The 19,047-nt window shown below is 38.6% G+C and overlaps 8 protein-coding genes across 11 annotated transcripts; 5 read left to right on the top strand and 3 right to left on the bottom strand.

The window, feature by feature from the left end:
- Positions 9–5,910, top strand: LOC104741039 (transcription factor GTE10-like). 3 transcript variants are annotated; one of them, XM_019238272.1, is made up of 11 exons: positions 9–1,699; positions 1,791–1,839; positions 1,912–2,070; positions 2,468–2,538; positions 2,711–2,783; positions 2,868–2,948; positions 3,037–3,152; positions 3,244–3,310; positions 3,399–3,529; positions 3,619–3,646; positions 4,303–5,910. In XM_019238272.1, the coding sequence occupies exons 1-11, from the start codon at positions 497–499 to the stop codon at positions 5,565–5,567; spliced, it is 3,243 nt and encodes a 1,080-aa protein (XP_019093817.1). In that variant the 5' UTR covers positions 9–496; the 3' UTR covers positions 5,568–5,910. The 3 variants fall into 3 exon arrangements, with proteins under 3 accessions (XP_019093817.1, XP_010460112.1, XP_010460128.1); XM_010461810.2 differs by lacking the exon at positions 3,619–3,646 and having other exon boundaries at positions 10–1,699; positions 4,275–5,910; XM_010461826.2 differs by lacking the exons at positions 2,868–2,948; positions 3,619–3,646 and having other exon boundaries at positions 10–1,699; positions 4,275–5,910.
- Positions 6,115–8,022, top strand: LOC104741019 (nucleoside diphosphate kinase II, chloroplastic). Of its 2 annotated transcripts, none has more exons than XM_010461790.2 (7): positions 6,115–6,415; positions 6,595–6,648; positions 6,747–6,833; positions 6,976–7,056; positions 7,154–7,266; positions 7,351–7,400; positions 7,711–8,022. In XM_010461790.2, the coding sequence occupies exons 1-7, from the start codon at positions 6,158–6,160 to the stop codon at positions 7,776–7,778; spliced, it is 711 nt and encodes a 236-aa protein (XP_010460092.1). In that variant the 5' UTR covers positions 6,115–6,157; the 3' UTR covers positions 7,779–8,022. The 2 variants fall into 2 exon arrangements, with proteins under 2 accessions (XP_010460092.1, XP_010460084.1); XM_010461782.2 differs by having other exon boundaries at positions 6,116–6,415; positions 6,592–6,648.
- LOC104741032 lies at positions 8,007–8,870 on the bottom strand. Its single transcript, XM_010461797.2, has 2 exons — positions 8,398–8,870; positions 8,007–8,325 (listed from the first exon to the last, which is right to left on the bottom strand). Exons 1-2 carry the CDS (start codon positions 8,868–8,870, stop codon positions 8,187–8,189), a joined length of 612 nt encoding a protein of 203 aa, XP_010460099.2. The 3' UTR covers positions 8,007–8,186.
- On the top strand, positions 9,015–10,736 carry LOC104741000 (oxygen-independent coproporphyrinogen-III oxidase-like protein sll1917). Its single transcript, XM_010461760.2, has 2 exons — positions 9,015–9,882; positions 9,973–10,736. The coding sequence occupies exons 1-2, from the start codon at positions 9,071–9,073 to the stop codon at positions 10,601–10,603; spliced, it is 1,443 nt and encodes a 480-aa protein (XP_010460062.1). The 5' UTR covers positions 9,015–9,070; the 3' UTR covers positions 10,604–10,736.
- On the bottom strand, positions 10,659–13,135 carry LOC104741009. The gene is made up of 10 exons (XM_010461772.2): positions 12,779–13,135; positions 12,671–12,696; positions 12,431–12,521; positions 12,141–12,350; positions 11,915–12,037; positions 11,749–11,806; positions 11,548–11,621; positions 11,296–11,384; positions 11,129–11,202; positions 10,659–10,955 (listed from the first exon to the last, which is right to left on the bottom strand). The coding sequence occupies exons 1-9, from the start codon at positions 12,857–12,859 to the stop codon at positions 11,133–11,135; spliced, it is 822 nt and encodes a 273-aa protein (XP_010460074.1). The 5' UTR covers positions 12,860–13,135; the 3' UTR covers positions 10,659–10,955; positions 11,129–11,132.
- LOC104740990 (RPM1-interacting protein 4) lies at positions 13,289–14,442 on the top strand. Its single transcript, XM_010461749.2, has 3 exons — positions 13,289–13,641; positions 13,753–13,965; positions 14,059–14,442. Exons 1-3 carry the CDS (start codon positions 13,633–13,635, stop codon positions 14,080–14,082), a joined length of 246 nt encoding a protein of 81 aa, XP_010460051.1. The 5' UTR covers positions 13,289–13,632; the 3' UTR covers positions 14,083–14,442.
- On the bottom strand, positions 14,824–17,729 carry LOC104740981 (zinc finger CCCH domain-containing protein 67). The gene is made up of 6 exons (XM_010461739.2): positions 17,161–17,729; positions 16,836–16,904; positions 16,262–16,381; positions 15,877–16,176; positions 15,488–15,766; positions 14,824–15,269 (listed from the first exon to the last, which is right to left on the bottom strand). The coding sequence occupies exons 1-6, from the start codon at positions 17,572–17,574 to the stop codon at positions 15,105–15,107; spliced, it is 1,347 nt and encodes a 448-aa protein (XP_010460041.1). The 5' UTR covers positions 17,575–17,729; the 3' UTR covers positions 14,824–15,104.
- LOC109127525 (major pollen allergen Ole e 10-like) lies at positions 18,150–18,715 on the top strand. The gene has a single exon (XM_019232443.1). It carries the CDS (start codon positions 18,202–18,204, stop codon positions 18,595–18,597), a length of 396 nt encoding a protein of 131 aa, XP_019087988.1. The 5' UTR covers positions 18,150–18,201; the 3' UTR covers positions 18,598–18,715.

Genomic DNA, 19,047 nt, shown 5'->3' with positions numbered 1-19,047 from the left:
TTTTTTTTTTTTTTTGGGCATTAGAAGCGATATCGCGAAGCTCTCCGATCTAGGGTTTCCCAAATCGATTTTGGTAGTTTTTTTTTTCTTTCTATCTACTCAGTCGAGGGTTTTTCTAGGGTTTCAATTTAGCTTTCTTCCCCCAATTGCTGTTGAGGAAGATATCTCTCACTCGGTGATTTTGAATCTGTGGGAGAGAAGGAAGGAAACTTAGACCAATTTGCGAATTTGATTTTGGTAAGTATACGTTGTGCAATTCATACGAATACCATCATCGTGTTGATTTGGTAATCGCATCTTTGTGATTCTTTTATTCGGCGAATTGTGGTATTGGCTCGATACCAAGGAGGGCTGATTGTGAAAAAGGATTGATTGAACCTCTCCAAAGGGGTTACCAATAGATTCATTGTTGAATCAGAAGCAAGAAAAGCATAGTTAGTTCTGTATTCTCTAAATTCGAGTCTTTAAAATCCTGAATTTGAATGGCTTATAGTGAATGATGGGTAAAGCACGGAAACACCCTAGAGTGAAATCATCTGGATTAGTTCCTGATTACTTGCAAACGGCGGTTGAGCCTGATGACTTTGCTTACTCTGGCAGAATCGATTCTCAGATGAAACATTTAGAGGAGACTCCTCCATTGAAAAGGAGACGTTTTGGTTTGAATGGAGATAGCTATGGTGTTCCTAAAGAGGTTTTCTCTTTGGCCAACTTGTCGAGGTCTGAGAGAAAGAATTTAGTTCACAAGTTGAAGATGGAGCTTCAACAGGTCAGGGACCTTAGTAAGAAGATTGCGTGTTTCAGTTCAGACACTGTGCTGTTGTCACCATACAACGATATTCAAAGCTGCAGTGATGGGTCTAGGAGGATGCCATCTGAAAAGTTTGGTACGTTTCCTGGGTCACAGGGGAAAAAGCGTCCTGCTGTGCGCAATGATAAGCAGCGGGCTAAGAAAGGTCCATCTCGATTGGATGTTCCAACAAATTCTACCGTTGCTTCAGTGATGAAGGAGTGTGAAACGTTACTCAATCGTTTGTGGTCACATAAGTTGGGGTGGGCGTTTCGTACTCCAGTTGATCCAGTCATGTTGAATATTCCAGACTATTTTACTGTGATTAAGCATCCAATGGATCTTGGAACGATCCGGAGCAGGCTGCGTAAAGGTGAATATTCTAGTCCTTTGGACTTCGCAGCAGATGTGCGTCTTACGTTTTCAAATTCTATAGCTTACAATCCACCAGGGAATCAGTATCATGCTATGGCTCAAGGTATCAGTAAATATTTTGAATCGGGATGGAAAAGTATAGAGAAAAAAATACCTGTGACAAAACCACCAGTCGTTCCAGTAACCAGTTCTGCTTCTCTAGACTCTGAAATCCCTTTTGAAGTTGCACCATTGAGAAAGAAAGCAGCTACAATGAACGAGAACAAGCAGAGGGTGGCACCTGCTAAGTTGGTCATGACAGATGATGAGAAGAAAAAATTAAGCCAAGATTTGGTGGCATTAGAAGAAGATTTCCCTCAAAACATTGTTGATCTCCTGAGAGAGCAAAGTGGCAATGATGGTCAATCTGGAGAAATTGAGATTGATATAGAAGCGCTTTCTGATGAAACCTTGTTCAAGGTTCGAAAACTCCTGGATGACTATTTAAGCGAGAAAAAGAAATCGTTGGAAAAGAGCGAACCTTGTGAGATGGAGGTAAATAATCTCTCTGATTAATTTTACTTTTTGTTTGTGAGCTCTAGTAAATCTTAGACATTTGACTTTTGGTTTAATTTCTCTGTTACAGATCGTTCATGACTCTGGATTCAGTAATTCCCCACTGCAGCCTAGTAAAGGTAAGTTTTTGCTTTTTAATTCGATTTCAAAAATGGTTTCCTTCAGTAATCTGATGCATTCCTTAATCACAGGTGATCTGCAAATTGACGAGGATGTTGACATAGTTGGTGGGAATGACCTCTCTGTTTCAAGCCATCCTCCTCCTAAGATAGAAAAAGATGCTGCATGTAGAAATAATGAAAGCAGCAGTTCGAGTAGCTCTAGTAGTGAATCAGGCTCTTCATCAAGTGGTTCGTGTTTATGCGAGCCTTCTTCTAATTCCTTAGAATAATCATTTTTTCTCCTTAAATAGTGCACTGATTTGTACAGTATGTAAGAATAGCTAAGATTGGAAATAAAGTAACTTTTCTGTTCGAATGATTAGTAGTGGACTCCTGAGTCTTGTTTTGTAATTTGAGCCTGTGTCCCATCCCGTATTATCTGTTTGATGCTTTTTCTCTGCTCTACTAATTGTGGACATCCTCTTGCTATAGAGGATAGTTTAGTTAGTTTCTGTGGTTTATCGTTTATGACGGAGGAATCAAGTTCTTACTGTGGTTTTGTAAAACTGTAGAATCGATTCCTTTGCTTATTTTTTCCCCTTAGGAAGAGCTTTTTATACTGATGTTTTCTGTGATTATCTTTCAGATTCTGGTTCTTGTAGTTCCTCTGGGAGTGAAACAGATTCTAATAAAGCTTCAAAACCTACAAGTAGAGAGGTATATTTAATGGTGGAATAAATTATGTTATAGAGTCTCTGTGTTGGTTATTACTCTAATTTTTCTCTGCAAGATTTTTAATTTACCCTCAGCAAGATTTCCATGAACTATTTGCAATCATAAAAGTGAAATTTACTACAGAAGAATAAGTATAGTCTCCTCTTTAATTTAGGATAAAAAGGAACCAGCAGTCTGTATAAACAGAACGGAGGACAATTGCAACAGTGAGAAGATAGTTGTAAATGGTTAGTTTCTATCCAATTGATGTATGCAAGTTAGAATGCTCGGATAGATAAGTCTTCCCGAATTTCATTCTTTATTCTCTGTAGATTCTTTGAATGAATTGGGTCAACTTGGGCATGCTGGTGGGGAAAAGTCGACCGCCATGGATGCACTAGTTGTTCCAGATGGTAAGAAATGAAAGTTAAGGAGGTTGGAGATGGTAAAGGCTGTTTATTTTCAGATCATGATTTTTCCTGTCGTGCTTTGGTATTATAGAGGAAACAGCTCCACCTGGGAGGCAAATTTCTCCAGATAAGCGCTACCGCCAAGCTTTGTTGAAGAATCGTTTTGCTGATACCATTATGAAAGCTCGGGAGAAGGCTCTTACCAAGGTTAAATCTTAAGTGTCCGATCTACTATGGTGAAATAGCTCTTCGTAATGTGGAAAGGCTTAATCAAAACTTTTGATGCATCAAATTTCAGGGTGAAAAGGGGGATCCTGAAAAATTGAGGATAGAAAGAGAGGAGTTTGAAAAACGGCTAAGAGAAGGTTGGATTTTTGCATTAAGTGTGCATATATGTACCTCATAATTTCTAACCAAATTGCTTGTTAATTCTTGCGATTTTGTCTTGATTAGAAAAAGTACGGTTACAGGCCGAGGCCAAAGCAGCTGAAGAGGATAGGAGAAAAGCCAAAGCAGAAGCTGCAGAAAAAGTGAGGAGGGAACGAGAGCAAGAGAGAGAAGCTGCACGTCAAGCTTTACAAAAGGTATAAAAGACTTTTCAAGTTTCTCCTATTATTCAGAGTCCTATCTTGGTATGATGATATTGGTAAATGATTTTTCTGGTTGGTTGCAGATGGAAAAGACAGTGGAGATAAACGAAGGTATACGNCAGATCATGATTTTTCCTGTCGTGCTTTGGTATTATAGAGGAAACAGCTCCACCTGGGAGGCAAATTTCTCCAGATAAGCGCTACCGCCAAGCTTTGTTGAAGAATCGTTTTGCTGATACCATTATGAAAGCTCGGGAGAAGGCTCTTACCAAGGTTAAATCTTAAGTGTCCGATCTACTATGGTGAAATAGCTCTTCGTAATGTGGAAAGGCTTAATCAAAACTTTTGATGCATCAAATTTCAGGGTGAAAAGGGGGATCCTGAAAAATTGAGGATAGAAAGAGAGGAGTTTGAAAAACGGCTAAGAGAAGGTTGGATTTTTGCATTAAGTGTGCATATATGTACCTCATAATTTCTAACCAAATTGCTTGTTAATTCTTGCGATTTTGTCTTGATTAGAAAAAGTACGGTTACAGGCCGAGGCCAAAGCAGCTGAAGAGGATAGGAGAAAAGCCAAAGCAGAAGCTGCAGAAAAAGTGAGGAGGGAACGAGAGCAAGAGAGAGAAGCTGCACGTCAAGCTTTACAAAAGGTATAAAAGACTTTTCAAGTTTCTCCTATTATTCAGAGTCCTATCTTGGTATGATGATATTGATTAATGATTTTACTGGTTGGGTGCAGATGGAAAAGACAGTGGAGATAAACGAAGGTATACGGTTTATGGAAGACCTCCAGATGTTTAGAGCTACAGGCTCCGAGGGTGATCAATTACCGACTTCCATGGACGAGATGAGTCCCAAGTGTAGTGAGGATATGTTGGGTAGTTTCAAGATGGAAGGCAGTAATCCATTGGCACATCTAGGTCTGTATATGAAAATGGATGAGGATGAGGATGAAGAAGAAGACCCGCCACACTTTAGCCAAAGAGAAGTAGAAGACCATCTCACTGACGGAAGTGGAAAACAGGAACTTAGTCCTCACAGAGTAGAGAGAGAGGACCAACTTGTTAGCGGAAATGAAGAACCGGTAAGCCAAAAGGTACATGATAATATGGACCAAGAAGATGAAAAACCCATCAATCCAAATGAAAGAGAAGAACAAGTGGGGAATGTGCCAGAACAAGAAAGTAGAGTTGTTGACAAGGAAGAGCAAGAAACTGAATATGTCGACATGAGAGAGCAAAAAAACGAAGTTGTTGACATGGGAGTGGAAGAAGAATATTCCCTTGACAGAAGTGAAGGACGCACACTAAGTCCTCACAGAAAAGAGGGAGACGACCAACTCGTTAGTGGAAATGAAGAATCGGTAAGCGAAAAGGTACAAGATTATGGGAACCAAAAAGATGAAAAACCCATCAATCACAACGAGAGAGAAGAATTAGTGGAGAATGTGCTAGAGCAAGAAAGTGGAGTTGATGACAAGGGAGAGCGAGAAAGTAAAGTTGTCGAGATGGGAGAACAAGAAAATGAAGTTGTTGACAAGGGATTAGAAAAAGAAAATTTGCTTGACAGAAAAGAAGGACAAATACTTAGTTCCCACAGAGAAGAGGTCGAGGACCAACTTGTTAGTGGAAATGAAGAATTGGGAAGCCAGAAGACAGATAATGAAAATGAAGAATATGAAAACCCCATCAACCAAAATGAAAGAGAAGAACAAGTGGCGAATGTGCCAGAGCAAGAAAGCAGAGTTACTGAAAAGGAAGATCAAGAAACTGAAGTTGTCGACATGGGAGAGCAGAAAAGCGAAGTTATAGAAAAGGGGGTTGAAGAAAATGAAGATGTTGACACGGTAGTGCAAGGAACTGAAGTTGTGAAGGGAGGGAAAGAAACTGACCTTGTCGATAATGGGGAGGATGTTGTCGACAAGGCAGAGCAGGAAACTGATGTTGTCGGCAAGGCAGCAGAGAAAGAAACTGACCTTGTGGAGGACAAGGGAGAGGAAGAAACAGAAGATACGGACGTAGAAATTGATTGATAATTCTTTTGATCGGGTCTTGTTAAAAGCAACAAGAAGAAAATAAAAAGTGGGAGAGGGGATGTTGCGCGTTGATTCTTTTATATCATATGTGATGTGGCGTGGTGAAATGGGCTAAAGCAAGCAAAAGAAAGGGAAAGCCACAGACATCTTAGAAGACTCTTCGTATTAACATCACTATACAAGACAGAGGATGAGTCTGTTTTGCCTATTTTTCAACCAGACTCTGTTGACAATGATTCTTAATTGATGAAGAAGAACGAAATAGAAAAAAAACCAATTTTGCTGTAAGAAAGATGATGTCGAAAAGCTGAGTTTGATATAAAAGCAGCAAATTGTGATTTAGAGAATGTGTAAAGTTATTACCTCTTTAGAAGCAACTGTACATGAAAATACTGTTTCCATTAAAACGAGACTCTTTCTCTTTGTTTAGTCACATTTATTTTCTGACCCCTATACTTTTTGATTGATCAACTGAACCCAAAATCCTCTACGATTCTGGATAAAGGGTAAGTATGTCATTTTAAGTTGGTCTTCTTATTAGATGAAGCAGAGGGCAGTGAGAGAAGCTGAAACAAAGCGAGAAAAAAATGGTGGGAGTCGCTGCTGTGGTTAGTAAATGGACTCTCTGTGTCGCTTCGTCGTCGTTGTCTTCTTCGCCGCCGGAAAGAAACTCGGCAAATCTCAATCCATACTGCTCTCCGGCCAAGGTTAACCTACGCACTGAGCTAGCCGCATTTCGTCCTCAGTTCCGTCTCTTCTCACGCGATTCATCGTCTCGCCGCCGTCTTCGCGCTTCCAGCTCCGCCGACTCCGGAATCTTCCTCCCTCACCTTGTCGCTTCTATGGTAGCTATTTATCTTCACTTCTTAGTATTTTTTAGTTTGGTTTAGTTGTGTATTTGTTTTCAAATTCACCGAGAGTAATGATTGAAATCAGGAACTTAGGATTCAAATTTGATGAATCTCATTGCAATTTACTGGGATTTTGATGCTTATTACGTTGTTCTTCTGTATTGTTTCAGCAGGAAGTTGAAGAGACTTATATCATGGTTAAACCTGATGGTATACAACGAGGCCTTGTAAGCTACTTTGCTTCTCGTTTTCTTAGGCAAATTCTGTATGGAGCTTTTGAATGTGATAGGTATTTTGGTTTACAATTCTGTATTGATGTTCTTAGGTTGGAGAAATCATCTCTCGTTTTGAGAAGAAGGGATTTAAACTAATTGGACTTAAGATGTTTCAGTGCCCAAAAGAATTGGCTGAGGTTTGATACTCTCATTACTCACTTATGTAATTGATCATATCATCAGTAGTTTAATGAGGTTATTTAGATGCTTCTCAAGGTGATTTGACTAGAACATGACTTAACATTTTATTTGATTGACAGAATAATCTTGTGTTGGCAGGAACATTACAAGGATCTTAGTGCTAAATCATTCTTTCCTAGCCTGATTGAGTACATCACTTCAGGCCCAGTTGTGTGTATGGTACGGCTTATCAATATACTCCTATTTGACTTTCTCGGATTTTCAACTTGTGAATTAGATTGATTAAATTGCTTGTGATGTTTTAAATCTTGTAAAGGCTTGGGAAGGTGTTGGTGTTGTTGCTTCAGCCAGGAAGCTGATAGGGAAAACAGATCCTCTCCAAGCTGAACCTGGTACTATTAGGGGAGATCTTGCTGTACAAACTGGAAGGTTGGATTCTTATTACCTTTGTTGTTGAATGTAAGCATTTAAGATGATTCTCATGGTGTATCTATTACATTATGCTATTTGCAGGAACATTGTGCATGGTAGTGACAGTCCTGATAACGGCAAGCGTGAGATTGGTGAGATTTCTTGTTTCTCAAAAATTGTTCACCAATCTTTTGTCATTGAGACATTGACTACGCCTTATTTAGTGGCATTAATGAAATTTGGTTTAGTATGCAAATCAAGGTGCTTCATATTTGTTCTTCAAATAAAGTGAACACATAAAGCCACTTCACTACACAAAGTGTTTGGATTCGCTAAGTGATTAATACTATTTCCATAGTTCTTCATTGTCTTAGTTTGGCCAAGTATTCTCTCTCATTCCTTAGTTTGCTAAACTCTTAGTTTTCATCTGCTGACATTTTGGTTCTTGTGGTTTTGGTGTAGCTCTGTGGTTCAAAGAAGGCGAGCTATGCGAGTGGGATTCAGCTCTAGCTTCATGGCTAAGGGAGTGAATCATTGAGAAGACAGATTCAATTTATAATGGTCTAAAATTTCTTTGACTCCTTTCTTGTCACTGAGAATGAGCTTTTGGTCTTTTTGTTCTTGATTTTGGCGGCAATGTCATAACTGCCAATTTATGGCTTATCCTATTTCTTCTCATATCTTAAGTGATCACTTTCCAATGTAATCCAGTTGAGTTATAGATTCATACGTATTTGGTTCTTTGTTACAAAAACATCTCGAGTTATAGATTCATCTGCATTTAGTTCAACGTTACAGGAACAACTCCAAAATCATTCATCTTCACTCCTACACCGCGCAATGTTAAGTTTTTCTAAGGACCAAAGCTAAGAACATCAAAAGGAGGAATGTGCAGACCTACACAAGACAAGAGAGTGGCTTTACAAGATTGTTCACATCTAAGACCGGTTGGTATATGGAATCTCAATATCCTCAGGAGGAAGTTCCCAGTGATCGTCTTCTTCGTCTTCTCTGGATACATTCCTGCTCTTGTGAGTTTCTGAAGTTGATTGTGGCTTTGGTTTAGGGATTGGTCTCCTGTAAAATCAAAATCTATTGACTCAAACTTCTTCTTCAAGTGTGTTTAGAGTTAAAAAAAAAAAATCTGACCTTTTCCGATACTTCTTAGCAGCTTCTTTAGTCTTACGCTTCTTCTTCTCCTGAGAGCTCTCAAAGAACCGTCGTCTTCGAGATTCCTGCAACACACCAGCTCTAAAACACGACCTCTTGAAATCATTCACCAGCTGCTCCTCCGATTCGCCTTCTTTAGGCACCACCTCGACGTTGTAGTAACCAGACTTGAAAAAGACGAGATTCGCATTCGCCAGCGAAGGATACGCCACGCGGTTGCTGACGTCATCGTTACCGGCCGTTAAAACCCTCGTCGTCATCGCCAAGCACTGCAATGATGATGATTTCGCGGACACGGAAGACGGAAGAAGCGCGATAGGTTTCAGACTCGACGGAGACGGTGGTGGTTTCGCCGAGACAAGAGACGAGAGGAGATCGGAGAGAGAAGCTATCGATTCTAGCGCCATTTTTTTTTCCCTGTCCTGTCTGAATAAAGTGATTACTCCTTTCATTCTTATTATAATGTTTTTTCTTCTTAATAGTAGTAATTAGTTTTACTAATCAGAGTGGTTTATGTCTTAAGTGAGTTTACTAATTTGGTTTCCGACTAAAACGACGACGTCTTAAAGCATTGATCTTTGAAGCTTCTTCTCTCTTTTTGAGAGTCTTCTCTGTATCTCTTTGTTTTTTTCTCTGGTTTGGTTTGGTAATTATGTTGAAAACGACGATTTCTCCGATTTTTTCATCGTTTAGAGGTAAACCCAAGACGTCGAGGTTTATTTTTCAAGCTTTTAATAAGGTTGTTGTTGTTCAAGATGATACTACTGCACCAAGTGTTCGACGAAATGCGTCAACCAATCTTACGACTTTACACCAAGGTCCACCAACCTCTGCCTACGTTCATCTTCCGTTTTGTCGTAAACGCTGCCATTATTGCGACTTCCCAATCTTAGCTCTAGGCTCTTCTTCTAATGTCTACGAGGAAGGTAAAGAAGATGACCCACGTATTACAAACTATGTGAATCTTCTCGTTAGAGAGATTAAAGCGACAAGAACTGATTTTGATGCGAACCCGAATCTAAAGACTGTGTTTTTCGGGGGTGGGACACCTTCTCTTGTTCCTCCGAGGCTTGTTTCTTTGGTTCTGGATACATTGAGTTTGAATTTCGGGTTGAGTCCAGATGCTGAGATATCAATGGAGATGGATCCAGGGACCTTTGATGGTCAGAAACTGAAGGAGTTGATGGAGTTGGGAGTGAACAGAGTGTCTTTAGGTGTTCAAGCTTTTCAAGATGAGCTTTTGAAAGCTTGTGGGAGAGCTCATGGTGTCTCTCAAGTGTATGAGGCTATAGAGTTTGTTAAAGAGTGTGGAGTTGAGAATTGGAGTATGGATCTTATATCTTCTCTGCCTCATCAGACGTTGGGGATGTGGGAAGAGAGTTTGAGATTAGCTATTGATTCACAGCCCAATCATGTTTCTGTATATGATCTCCAAGTGGAACAGGGTACAAAGTTTGGAAACTTGTAAGTATTTTATCCAAATTATGCTTACTGATGCTTTAGATTTTGAGTGTATTTTGAGCAGTAACGATTTGAGATCATGAACTTGTATAGGTACACTCCAGGACAAGCTCCTCTTCCTTCAGAAACACAATCTGCGGAGTTTTATAAAACAGCATCATCAATGCTTCGTGGTGCAGGTTATGAGCATTATGAAGTCAGCAGTTACTCAAAAGGTGATTTCAAGTGCAAACACAACTTGATATACTGGAAGAACAAACCGTTCTATGCTTTCGGTTTAGGTTCAGCGAGTTATGTTGGAGGGTTGAGGTTTTCGAGGCCAAAGAGGCTTAAGGAATACACAAACTACGTGGCTGACTTGGAGAATGGTGCAGCAAACTGGTGTGGAAACGGTATTGTTGATCTCAAGGATGTCGCGACAGACATCCTAATGCTATCTTTCAGAACATCTAAAGGGCTTGATCTTAAGGAGTTTGGAGAAGCTTTTGGCAGTGAGGTAGTGAACTCTATCTGTAAAGTGTATGAGCCTTATGTGGAGAGTGGGCACATTGTTTGTTTGGATGATATGAGAAGAGAAGTGACGAGTGATGAAGTCAAAGCCTTAGGTTTAAATGACGAGGTGACGATTGAGGATCATGTGAGGTACCTTAGGCTTAAAGATCCAGATGGTTTCCTCCTCTCTAATGAGTTGATATCTCTAGCGTTTGGCGTGGTAGCTCCTTAAACTTTGAAGTTACTAACAAAGAAAGGTTGTTTTTATGCATCCTTATTATTATAGATTGTGTTTCAAATTGGATGTTTTCATTGATATGTATGAAGGTCCGATACAATTACAATGGAATTAATCACTAATCCTACTTCTGTGGACGGAATCATCTGTTTCTACAAGCTTACAGTATGTAATCCATCTGAGATCCATAGCAACTAACTTCATAACCACAAAGAAACACTCTCTTTTGGGAATCCGTAGTTTGGCTTGAAAAGGAGAAGTAATGTGGAAGATTTGTGAGTCACCATTCCAAACCAATATCGAATTTGAACACGTTTTGCTCTCTCATGAGCAGTCTGAAGCTCACCTGACAAAATGTTAAAGAAAGAGAAAGAGTAGACTTTAGGAACTGAAATGATTCGATAGGCTAAGGCAATGTTCAAGAAAGAGAAATAGTAGACTTTAGCTCAGCAAGATTCTCAGGCTGTCTAGAGAATGATATTTGTACATATGTAATAAGCCAGTGTTTGAGTGGATTACCATCTTATGATGGTTTTGGTTTCTTTCCACTTTTTATAATCCGACGCAACTCTTGTGTTCCGGTTCTCTTTTCTCTGTTAAAGACAATAGAAACAACAAAGTGACCAAAGACTTCTGAAGAACAGAGCAATGATGGGAAATAAAAACAAGTAACATGATACGGGTACCTTTGATGTAAGAAGACTAGAAGATAAAAGAGTGGGAGTAGCATCAAGGTCAATATTGATATTGCGAGGTAGAAGACACCTGATCTCTTCTGCACGTATTAGCATAATCAGATGTTAATGGTAAACTAATATATTTATTTTACTGGTTAAGCATGGTAAAAGAAGTAAAAATTAAAACAGATTTGCTTTAAGAAATCACTAACAAGCTCATTTAGCACACATAAGTGACTTCAACAGGTTAACAGATCTTACCTTGCCTCCTCTAGGAAACGGCTTATCTTTTCCAGTGCAGGTATGAGCATCACAGAATTGGCGCAAAAAGTGTTCTTCAGTCATGAAATATCAAAACCAAAGAGGGTGATTTAGGCACACTTGAGAGAACTTATTTGAGAAAACATCTAGTATTCAATGAGCAAAGATTCACTTGGAAGGCCTCACAGTAAGGAAACGTACCATGAAGACGGCTAGCTGAGGAACCTTGACTTACTGGGAAACAATTATTGGCAACGCTCTAGATAAACAAAAGAAGGAAGAAACAAGTATCATTAGTATCAAAATAGAGTATCAAGATGTCATGGATCCAGAGCAGAAAAAAGCAAAGAAATATTGAAAGAGAAACCTCGCAGAGATGACGGTTTTTGGCAACAGCTGCAGGGTTGCACTTGGTCTTAGGTTTCTTAGAGTTCAATACAAAGTCACAATGCAATGCACCACACAAGTCGGCCAAACACTTTGTATCACTCTGAAACAATCAAATAAGTTTTCTAGTAATCAGTCTCAAAAAGCGAGTTCCTTTGAAAACACACATAAGCCAGACCACCAAGGTAAAAACAGAATCTACAAACCGTATTCAAAAGATTATAATGTCTAGTGGCAAAATGCTTGTCAATGAACTTCTCTTCATTGAAACTTTTCTTGCAGTAACCACACTTCCATTCGAAGATATCGACATGAATCTTGTGTTGTTCCTGATCTCTGTATAAATCATTATCAGGATGAAGCCTACATGTCTTTGGAATTTGATATCTTTCTCGTTCCACAAACGGCGTCAAATACTGCAATCATAAATCAACCAAATTATAGGAAACTAAGGGATCTTGCAACCAAACTCAATATGTGTGAAGAGTCTGCTTACATCTTGTAGAATCTGCCAAGCAGCTCGACTTCTTGCTCGGGAACAATGTATTTCTGGAGCAATACCTCCTACTTCTTCTTCGTTAACCAATCTATAATTCCATTACAAGACATAACAAATATTAGCAGCTGCAAAATAAATCTTACACAAAACTACAACAAGGGTAGTTGAAAGTTTCTGTTTTTATTTAAGTAACAGAGACAAGAGTTGAGAATCTAGTGGGATTTGTGAGAGATTCACCTATTAGATTCAGATTCTTCGAATCCCTACAAATAAGAGATCAGAAGAAGCGTTAAAAAGACTGCAAAAATCGCTGAATCAATGAAACAGGTGAGAATCTTAAAATACCTGAGCGAGTGATTGGTGAAGAAGAAGAAGAAGAGTAGAGAGTAGAAGAGTCACGGGGAGTGATTCCCAAAGTCTTCCCATCGAACTTAGTAGCGATAAAGTTTTTTTGATGTGCCGGGAAATTAATAAATCTCTCTCTCTCTGCAAATATTTCTAATTTGTGTTTCTTTTTGGGTGATGGAGAGAGATATCACTGCATCCAAACAGTGAGATTTCGAGACACTCTATTAGGCCCAAGCCCAACAACGCGCTCTTGGGCTCTCACTACGCCTCTTTCGTTTTTTTTTTTAATCCAAGAGTAAACTACAGAATTAATTACTGATAAACTACTTTTTTTTTTCCCCTCTCATTAAAGAGACTTTCTCAATAATAATACCACACGTTTATATTTTACTATCTTCACCAAACATTTCTTGACAATATATCAAAAACAAATTTGCCTTCTGAAAAAATGGAAAAATAATCGACCTTAGCAAAACCATTAGCAAATCAGCTTAAAAAAGACGTCTCAAATAATACCACGTTTATATTGGTATTGTTTCAACGCTTGTTGACACTTTTTAAAAGTTTTGTTTAAACATAATTTATTTAGGTAGTACGGTTGAGGTTAACTACGCGGGAAAGAAGAAGATATGTAATGTATAATTAAAAAAAAAAGGTTTGATTTGGTTAATGGCTTAATGCTGTTGTCAACGACGACGACGTGTTCCCCTCTTATGTTTCTCCCTTCCTCTCTCTCTCTCTAATCTCTATATTACAACTTCATTTCCCTTTTCTCTTCTCCCACATTTCTTATCTCTGTCTCTAGTCTCTAGATCTTGATATTTTCCTACTTGCTTTTTTTTATCTCAACAATGGCGACGGTAAGAACAACAATCTCTCTTTTTTTTGTGCATCATTTATGATGATCATTCTCCTATAAAGTCTCTAGCTTTCTTCTTTATCTCTAGTGAATGTTCTGTTTTGTGGTGCAGGAAAATAAAGGGAAGCCATTACCAAAGTTTGGTGAATGGGATGTGAACAATCCCGCATCAGCAGAAGGATTCACTGTCATTTTCAGCAAAGCTAGTGATGAGAAGAAGACCAAGAAAGCATCCGGCGCTGGCCCTAACAGTATGGCTACACCTCAGAGAAACCAAAACTCTGATCAAAACAATCACAATGATTCCCAAAACCCAAAAGCTAAGGTAGTTTACTTTTTCTTTTCACATTCTGACTTTTATGTTTCTATTTCCAAAGAACTCAGATTGCTTACCACCTGATTTATGTTTTCTGCGCAGAATAAATGGTTTTGCTTCCGTTAAATCCTGCCATCTTCTGAAGAATCCGAGAAGGCGTAGCGAAGCTGAAGAATTGTTAGCAGAGAGATGATCTCAAACAAAGTGAAACAAAAGGGTTAAAGACCATTACATCTCAGCTTTCTTCTTCTGTCATCTGCTGATATATTATACTTGTTCAGTATACTTTTTTGTTCCTTTCTTTTTATTTGCCTTGCCAACATTTTGCCCCACAATGGATATAAATTGTATCTTCTGACTCCATCCACGAACTTGGTTTCTGATGGAAATAAGATTATGAGACAATAGTCCTTCTCAGACATATAATGTTATTCTTCATATCAATGAAACAAGATTATAATAAGCCATCTGTACAGCCTTCCAATAGATTCAATCTCCCTAAACCCTAACAATACTAACATTCGAGTTTTACTAGACGAGGTCGCAAGCTTAACTCTATACGTTTAGATTGCGGTTTTAGAGCTTGACACCTGAACCTGCAGTCAAAAAGATGCTGAAAACAAAATATCTGAAAACTGGGATCACAATATTTGATCCTGCCATCTATCTGAAAGAATCCGAGGCCATGTTTAGGGCTTTGGTTTCCGGTTAAAGACACTGCACCAAATAATCATAGCAGAAACATGTGTCCTGACATAGAAGCAGGCATAGCTATCTAAGTAAATATAATGTAGTTGTTTGGTTCTCCATTCTCTCAAGCTTTCTGAAATTACTTCAGAGAAAGAGCCACCAACATAAAGGAAGAAGTACAAAACATATAACAGGTCATGCTTCCATTAGACTGAACCTTAAGAGTGAAAGAGTAGATAGTTACAGTTAAAGAGACAGAGAGAACAAAAATTATTCGGTGAGAATCCTGTAAACAAGCATTGATTTGCCACAGATAGATATAGTTTGGAGACTATAATTTACCTAAATGTTTCTCATAAAATCCAAACCCAAAAGAAGAAATTGATCCTAAGAACTGGAAAGCCTATCATGGTAAAGAAAAAAGTATCTCCCCTACGCAGGCTTCTGTTCATGTGATGTTAATGCCAGCTGTCATCTTCATTTCCGTTGGCGCCAGCTTGAGGACCTTCTACGGTTAGGGAGCTGCTAGACGAGAATGTAGGCGGTATGGAATGATCAAATCTACAAGCTGGACCAAATTTGCATATACCATATCGGCTGTAGTGTGTGCACATGCTCTGATCCTGAAAGTACAAAGAAATAAAGGAAAAGGGGTTTAGAGTGTGAATAAGAGAAGTGTGTGATTGATCATAAAGCTTGTCTTGAAACAAATTCACCAGAAAGATCATGTTATGTAGCATCAGCAAGGAGGGAAGAAATTAAATTTTACGAACAAAATTTCTCAGTGGTTTCCTAATATTAGCAGAAATGAACAGCATGGATGGGAAAAAAAAAAACTCACAGGTCTTAAGGGCAAGCCCTTGTCATTGAAAGAGGATGGAGCTTGCTTCGGCAACCTATTTTTCGGATGATGGTATTTGCATTTATATTTGAACTTACAGTCCCCAGTTTTAAGATAATAAGTGCACTCTGGTTGATCCGGACGTTCTGGGAATTCTTCAACAGAGCTCTGCTGTTGGTATTGTGAGAATGAACTAGTTTCAGCTATTGAATTGTTAATGTTCATCGAGTATGTAGAAGGAGGAAGCACACTCCTTTCTGGTGGATAGGGAGAAGACGCCTACACAGATAAAAATTATTGATTTTAAAAGTCAAGTACTATAGTTGTTAACATAAAGCGAAAAAAAGCATTGAAATAAGTAATGCAAAGGCAGAGCTGGTGTTATCTACCTGATACCCATTCCACTCTGAAGCTTGAGGTGAAGAAACTCCACGATTTTGAGGGAACATGGCTGGAATAAAAGGAGCAGTACCAGTACCGTTCATATGTCTCGATGAAGACCAAGAAGTTGAACTGACTTGGGGTAGTGGGGCCTTCGGGGAAAATGATCCAACGGATCCACCGTTATTACCACGGAACATGGGAGAATCAACTCCTCCAATAGCAGTAGGATCAGGATGATTAAATTTGCAGTCAGATCCAAACTTGCAGGAGCCATTGCGCATGTAGAAAGGACACTCTTTCTCTCCCTGTCAATAGCTTACACTATTATAGCTTATCCATAAAGCTGTTGCAAACATAATTCTAGAGCGTGTAAACCAATTAATGGAATACCGGTCGGATAGGAAGGCCAAGGAAGTTAAGCTCTGGTCGTGAGGCCAGAGAAGTCTGTTCTTTCATGTGGCTGAATCTGCAAGACTCTCCATATTTGCACCCTCCAGTCCTGAAGTAGTACTGCAAAACTCGAAATTAAGGGGCATATGTAGGATATCAGAAGACAAAATTTAAAAAGTAAAAAAAGGGAATAAAAGGAGAGAAAAAACACAAACAAGGGAGGTTAAAAGAGTGTAGTTCCCATAGAAATTCAGAGACTGATATACTATTTCCATAAACCATGATAATATATATATTTGGATTTAAGATAAAAGAAAACTACTTATGATCCACCTTTTACAAAACAAGAGCACCTAAATCATCAAAGAATAACCACACCAGAAAGCTTAATTGTTCACTGTCTGGCAAATACACAATTCTCTTAGCTGAGAGAGCTTTTGTAATCACAGTATAAGACAATAACATAACCCGACTAGCATACAAGTGTAAGATGTTTGAACGAAGTGTGAGCATAGTACCATAAAGGATACAAGAAAAGACTGCGCCATTACAGAGTAAAGGAAAGAAATTTAACCTTGCACTCCATCATCAACTTAAGATTATCCACATCCTCTTCCCTTTCCCGTACTTTCTCCCTACCAATCTTCCAATAAACAAAACATTAGAATAGCTAAAAAGGGGATAACAAGAAGATCATTTCCTTTTATATTAACTCCTTTTCCCTCTTATACTCTCCCTAGACAATTCAAATCCTAAACCAACAGAGCAGAGGCAGAGCAATAGAAAACGAAGCAACTCAAAACTAAAACAAAAATCTCAATCAAGCTTTCCCCTTTTTGATTGAATAAACATAAGACTGATACGAACATGCAAAGATGATCAAGTAAAAAGAGAAATACTTGAAGTCTCCTTCGAAGAGGGTGATTGAACTTGCAACTTGATCCATATTTGCAACTCCCAGTTCTCATATAATACGAACAATCCTCAGCATCAGGTCTCACTGGATACACAATCATTCTCTTCTCAACGTTATTCTCACGCTCCCTCCTCTCTTCTTCTTCTTCTTCCTCCTTCTGATCGCTGCCTAACGCCCTTGACTCTGTTTCTACATTACCCTCACTAATTGGCACACTCCGCTCATTCGCAGAATCATCATCATCCAAACCCACATTCCTAAATTGATCATTTAGCTCCTCAGTACCCTGATTTTGATCAGAACGATCCCGATCGGCGACGGTGACGGTGACCTCATCGGAGGAAGATCGAGACGGTTGTTTCGGATCCGGGTCGGAAATTTCTTCAGGCTTGTTCATGATTTTACTCGAAATCACATTACAATTTTTTACAGAAAGCCCTAAAATTTACAACCGAGAAGAGAAGATCAAATCAAAAAAAGGGTAAAGAAACAAAACGAAGAGACCCGAAGAAGAAGACGAAGAAAAGAAACAATCAAAGTTTTAATTTTTATTTTGTTCTAATCGTGTTTTTGGCTTTATGGGGGTTAGTTTCGTTCTTTGTTATAAAGCGACACAAGTGAAAATTAGAGTGAAAATATGTACCTATCGTGTAATAAAATTTAAGTTTTAAAACGCGCATATATATTTTATTCAAAATTGCAATTAAGACCCTGAAGTTTTCTCATGGCTCGCACATATTGTAGAATTTTGATATTCGGTACTTGAATTTGCAATGTTTACAAATAGTGCCCTATGTGATAAAGCAACTCTTTTATCAAGATGAGATCCTATTAAAAAAAAGTCAGACTTCTTAAATGATCCATTAAATTATATTCTATATCTTTTAGATTTTTTATTTATGAGTCAAAAACAAAAAAAGAAATGAAAAATTTGATGAAAGATTTATTAAACTCTATCATATCCAATATAAATCACTCTGTGAAGAAATATCAATTGAATCATCTACCATCTACAAAATCAATAATGGTCACACAAACAAAAATAATGTCTCTATCATTGACGTTTCTCTTGTTGATCCTCGTATCTACAGTCTCCGTGACCTCAGCACTAAGAAACCTCTCGCGGGCAGCTGAAAACAGTGGAGTATGGTGCGTGGCGAATAATAAAGCAACAGATCAGCAGCTACAAGACACTATAGACTGGTGTTGCAGCGACGAAGGAGGATTCCGTGATTGTAAACCGATCAATCCCGGTGGAGTTTGCTATGAACCAAATACACTAAGAGACCATGCGTCGTATGTAATGAACTCGTATTACCAGGAACTTGGTAGCACCAAAAAGCAATGCGATTTCAGCGGTACTGGCACTACAGTTCGTCACGACCCAAGCCATGGTGATTGCGTTTACGTATCTTATTAAGATATGCATGTATATATATATATATATGTGTTGGAAGTTGTTAATTAAAGCCGAAGCTCCAAAGTCCAATTAATTTATAAAATATTATATAAGCATCAAACTTCTCTAATATATATATATAAGTTATTCTGTTGTATCCCAAAATCAAGAAATCTTCCTGAATCACCAAAAGTATAACTCATAACTCATAAAAGAACAAAATTCTGATACATGGCAACTCATATAGTTGGATCATGCCTAGACCAGAATATCAAGACCCGACGTCGTCACCTCACCTGGTCGGTGCCCTATCGTATGAACTACGGTGATTCGAAGGAATCGTAGCAAAACCTCCCAGAAAGCTTCAAATCCCCAAACACCGGATCAATCGTACGTGGCTTCTCCTATATCATTACGAACCTAGGGTTTGAGGTCATAGTGAAAAAAAAAAAAAAAAAAAAAAAAAAACCC

Source organism: Camelina sativa, chromosome 2 (assembly GCF_000633955.1).
Source record: "Camelina sativa cultivar DH55 chromosome 2, Cs, whole genome shotgun sequence".
NCBI classification, from domain to species: Eukaryota; Viridiplantae; Streptophyta; class Magnoliopsida; order Brassicales; family Brassicaceae; genus Camelina; species Camelina sativa.
Note: the sequence above shows the minus strand (reverse complement) of the source record. Positions and strands in the feature narration are given on the sequence as shown.